The sequence below is a fragment of the Neomonachus schauinslandi genome, chromosome 2 (assembly GCF_002201575.2).
Source record: "Neomonachus schauinslandi chromosome 2, ASM220157v2, whole genome shotgun sequence".
In the NCBI taxonomy this organism is placed as follows: domain Eukaryota; kingdom Metazoa; phylum Chordata; class Mammalia; order Carnivora; family Phocidae; genus Neomonachus; species Neomonachus schauinslandi.
In genome coordinates this window covers 1,702,063-1,704,318 of record NC_058404.1, presented here as the reverse complement: position 1 = coordinate 1,704,318, position 2,256 = coordinate 1,702,063, and the positions used below count along the sequence as shown (strand labels likewise).

The window sequence follows — 2,256 nt, the reverse complement described above, 5'->3', positions numbered from 1 at the left end:
TGCTTATACGCATGTGCGTGTGTGTGCACGCGTGTGTGCGTGTGTGCGCAGGGCTGCACTGCGCAAGTTACTTCTTTCCCTGCGTCCCCAGCTGGTCTTCAAACCAAGGATTCCTTCGCCTGGCATCTCGAGTGAATTCCTGTACGAGACCGCCACCAAGTGGCCACGCAGCTTATTACAAACGCCGCGCCACAGCAAACTGCCCTCCAGCCCAGATCTCACGCCATCCTCAAAACTTGCGAGCTAGAATGTGTCAGCAGGAAGAAAACTTAGAGATGCCCCATTTTGGTGGGAGCACCGGAGCCTGGAGACGTGAAGTGACCCACTTGTTCACACAAAGGCAGCAAAGCCCGGACCAGGACACTATTCCCCGACGCCAACGTGCATGGCCGGGGCTCACTGCGCATGCATGGCTCAGCCAGCGCCCCCAGCTCCCCAGTAACTAACAGTGGTCAAGGCTGCGACGACTGACCTAATGGTTGCGCATCCCTAAAACACACGGAGTCGCACAATGTGAAATCCTACAGAGAGCTGCTGTCTCAGGAAACGCGACCGCAGAGTACCTTCTCAATGAAATACATCAGCGGCTCCTTGCCACGGGGAGCAGGTGGGTCCCAGCTGAGGACAACATATGTTCTGCTGATTTCCGAAGCATGCACGTTGGTGGGAGGCCCTGGAATCTGAACGTCGCCTGCAGGAGTGATAAACTCGGTTAGTGCTGGATGAACCCCAGGTCACCCGGGTCGCCAGAGCCCATCTTCAGAGCACCGTCCCTCGGGTACGTTACCAGGCACCAAAAACTGCCATGCCAAACTGTCTTTTGCTTCATTTCTATTTTGGCATAGCAAGCCAACTGATTTTCCAAGCCAAGTATAATGCACTGGTTAAGATCACCTAATTATTTTTGTTGCTAATAAAAACCAGTTAAAAAAAAAAAAAAAAAAAAAAGAATCTAATCCAAAATCTTCCAGAGTTTCAGCCGGAAGGGGAGGCAGAAGAATTACCCAGAAAAATAGGGCATTTAACCAGGACTGGAGCCCTGGCTGCGCTGGGAACCTGCGCAGAGGAGGTCTGAGCGTCTGTGTCCTGCAATACGGAGCCTGTGGAATGGGATTATCCCTCCTCTACTGGCCCTCTCCGCTTACGGGTACGCTCCTCAGGCCCCATGCCCTCACAGCTCCGAAACTGTGTATCAACTTCCAGAGCACACGGCTTCTCCCTCCCCAGGCATCTGTGCCACCTTCCCAAGCACCGTAATCCATACCTATATGTTTGAAATTCTGGAGTGACGTCACTCAGCCTTTTGCAAACAACTAGGATGGAACATTTGCGATCAGAGATGTCTCCTATACCTGTCTCATGACGCACGTCTTGTTTTAATGGGACTTAAGGTGTCAGGGGCGTCATGTTTGCATAGGAGAGCTTTTCCTACGAGGTGGAGGTTTTCCAGACCCACAGTCCCTGTCGTTGCAATACAAAATATTATGAGCTTCCAATTAGATTAGCACATGATTAAAATGGTTTGAACGTCCCCAGGACATCTCTGAGCCCTTCTCGATATCCAGTTGCTCCCTCAGGACTCTGCTGCCAGCAAGGCATTGAACAAGCCCATGGAGACAGCACAAACAAGCCTGGTTTCATTTCACGGGAGTCCTGTTACAGAGTGCGTTCCATTTTAAAGGCCCCACGGGCACAGAAACGCCGCACAGCCTTATCTAGGAGCGTTCTGGCAAGTGGGTTGGGTTTCAAGCAAGGAGTCAGGGTGTCTCCAGGGAAGTGCCAGTGAGGGCTGGGTGGAGCAGGGCCTCAGGACACCCAACAGGTGTGCTCTGGACCCAAGTGCTGTGTCCACACCTACAGAGATGCGGACACAGGCCTTCAAGAGAGAATATGCAGGAATTCGTCCTAGGGTGAAGCATGGTGAGCCCCCAGGGCTGAATCCGATTTCCTTCCGAGATGCTGGACGACACAGGAAGCAAACGCAGGGACCGGAGGGAGGCTAGACAGGTAGTAAAGGCAGTGAGAAGAGGCAAGCCCCTGCACGCAGAGCTGCCTTCCAGATCTGAGCGACTCGCTCTTTTCAGACCCAGCACGGAGCTCCCAGGCCCAGAGACAAGGGAATAAGGAGCATTTCATTTGCTGCTGGGGAAGAAGAAAGAGTGCAGTTTTTGTCAGCAGGGAACCCCTGATTGGGGTCAGAGGCTTGAGCCCTGGAGCCTTTCAGGACCACCCTAGGCCATGCAGCAGCAAGAGTGC

At 53.1% G+C, this 2,256-nt stretch overlaps 1 protein-coding gene across 1 annotated transcript in view; it reads right to left on the bottom strand.

Moving 5' to 3' along the window:
- The window catches only part of MYOM2 (myomesin 2), an 84,393-nt gene that overhangs the window by 53,402 nt on the left and 28,735 nt on the right, over nt 1-2,256 (bottom strand). Inside the window, exon 13 of the mRNA XM_021694205.2 lies at nt 564-691. Coding sequence (XP_021549880.1) covers nt 564-691 — 128 coding nt within the window. The remainder of the gene's footprint in view (nt 1-563; nt 692-2,256) is intronic.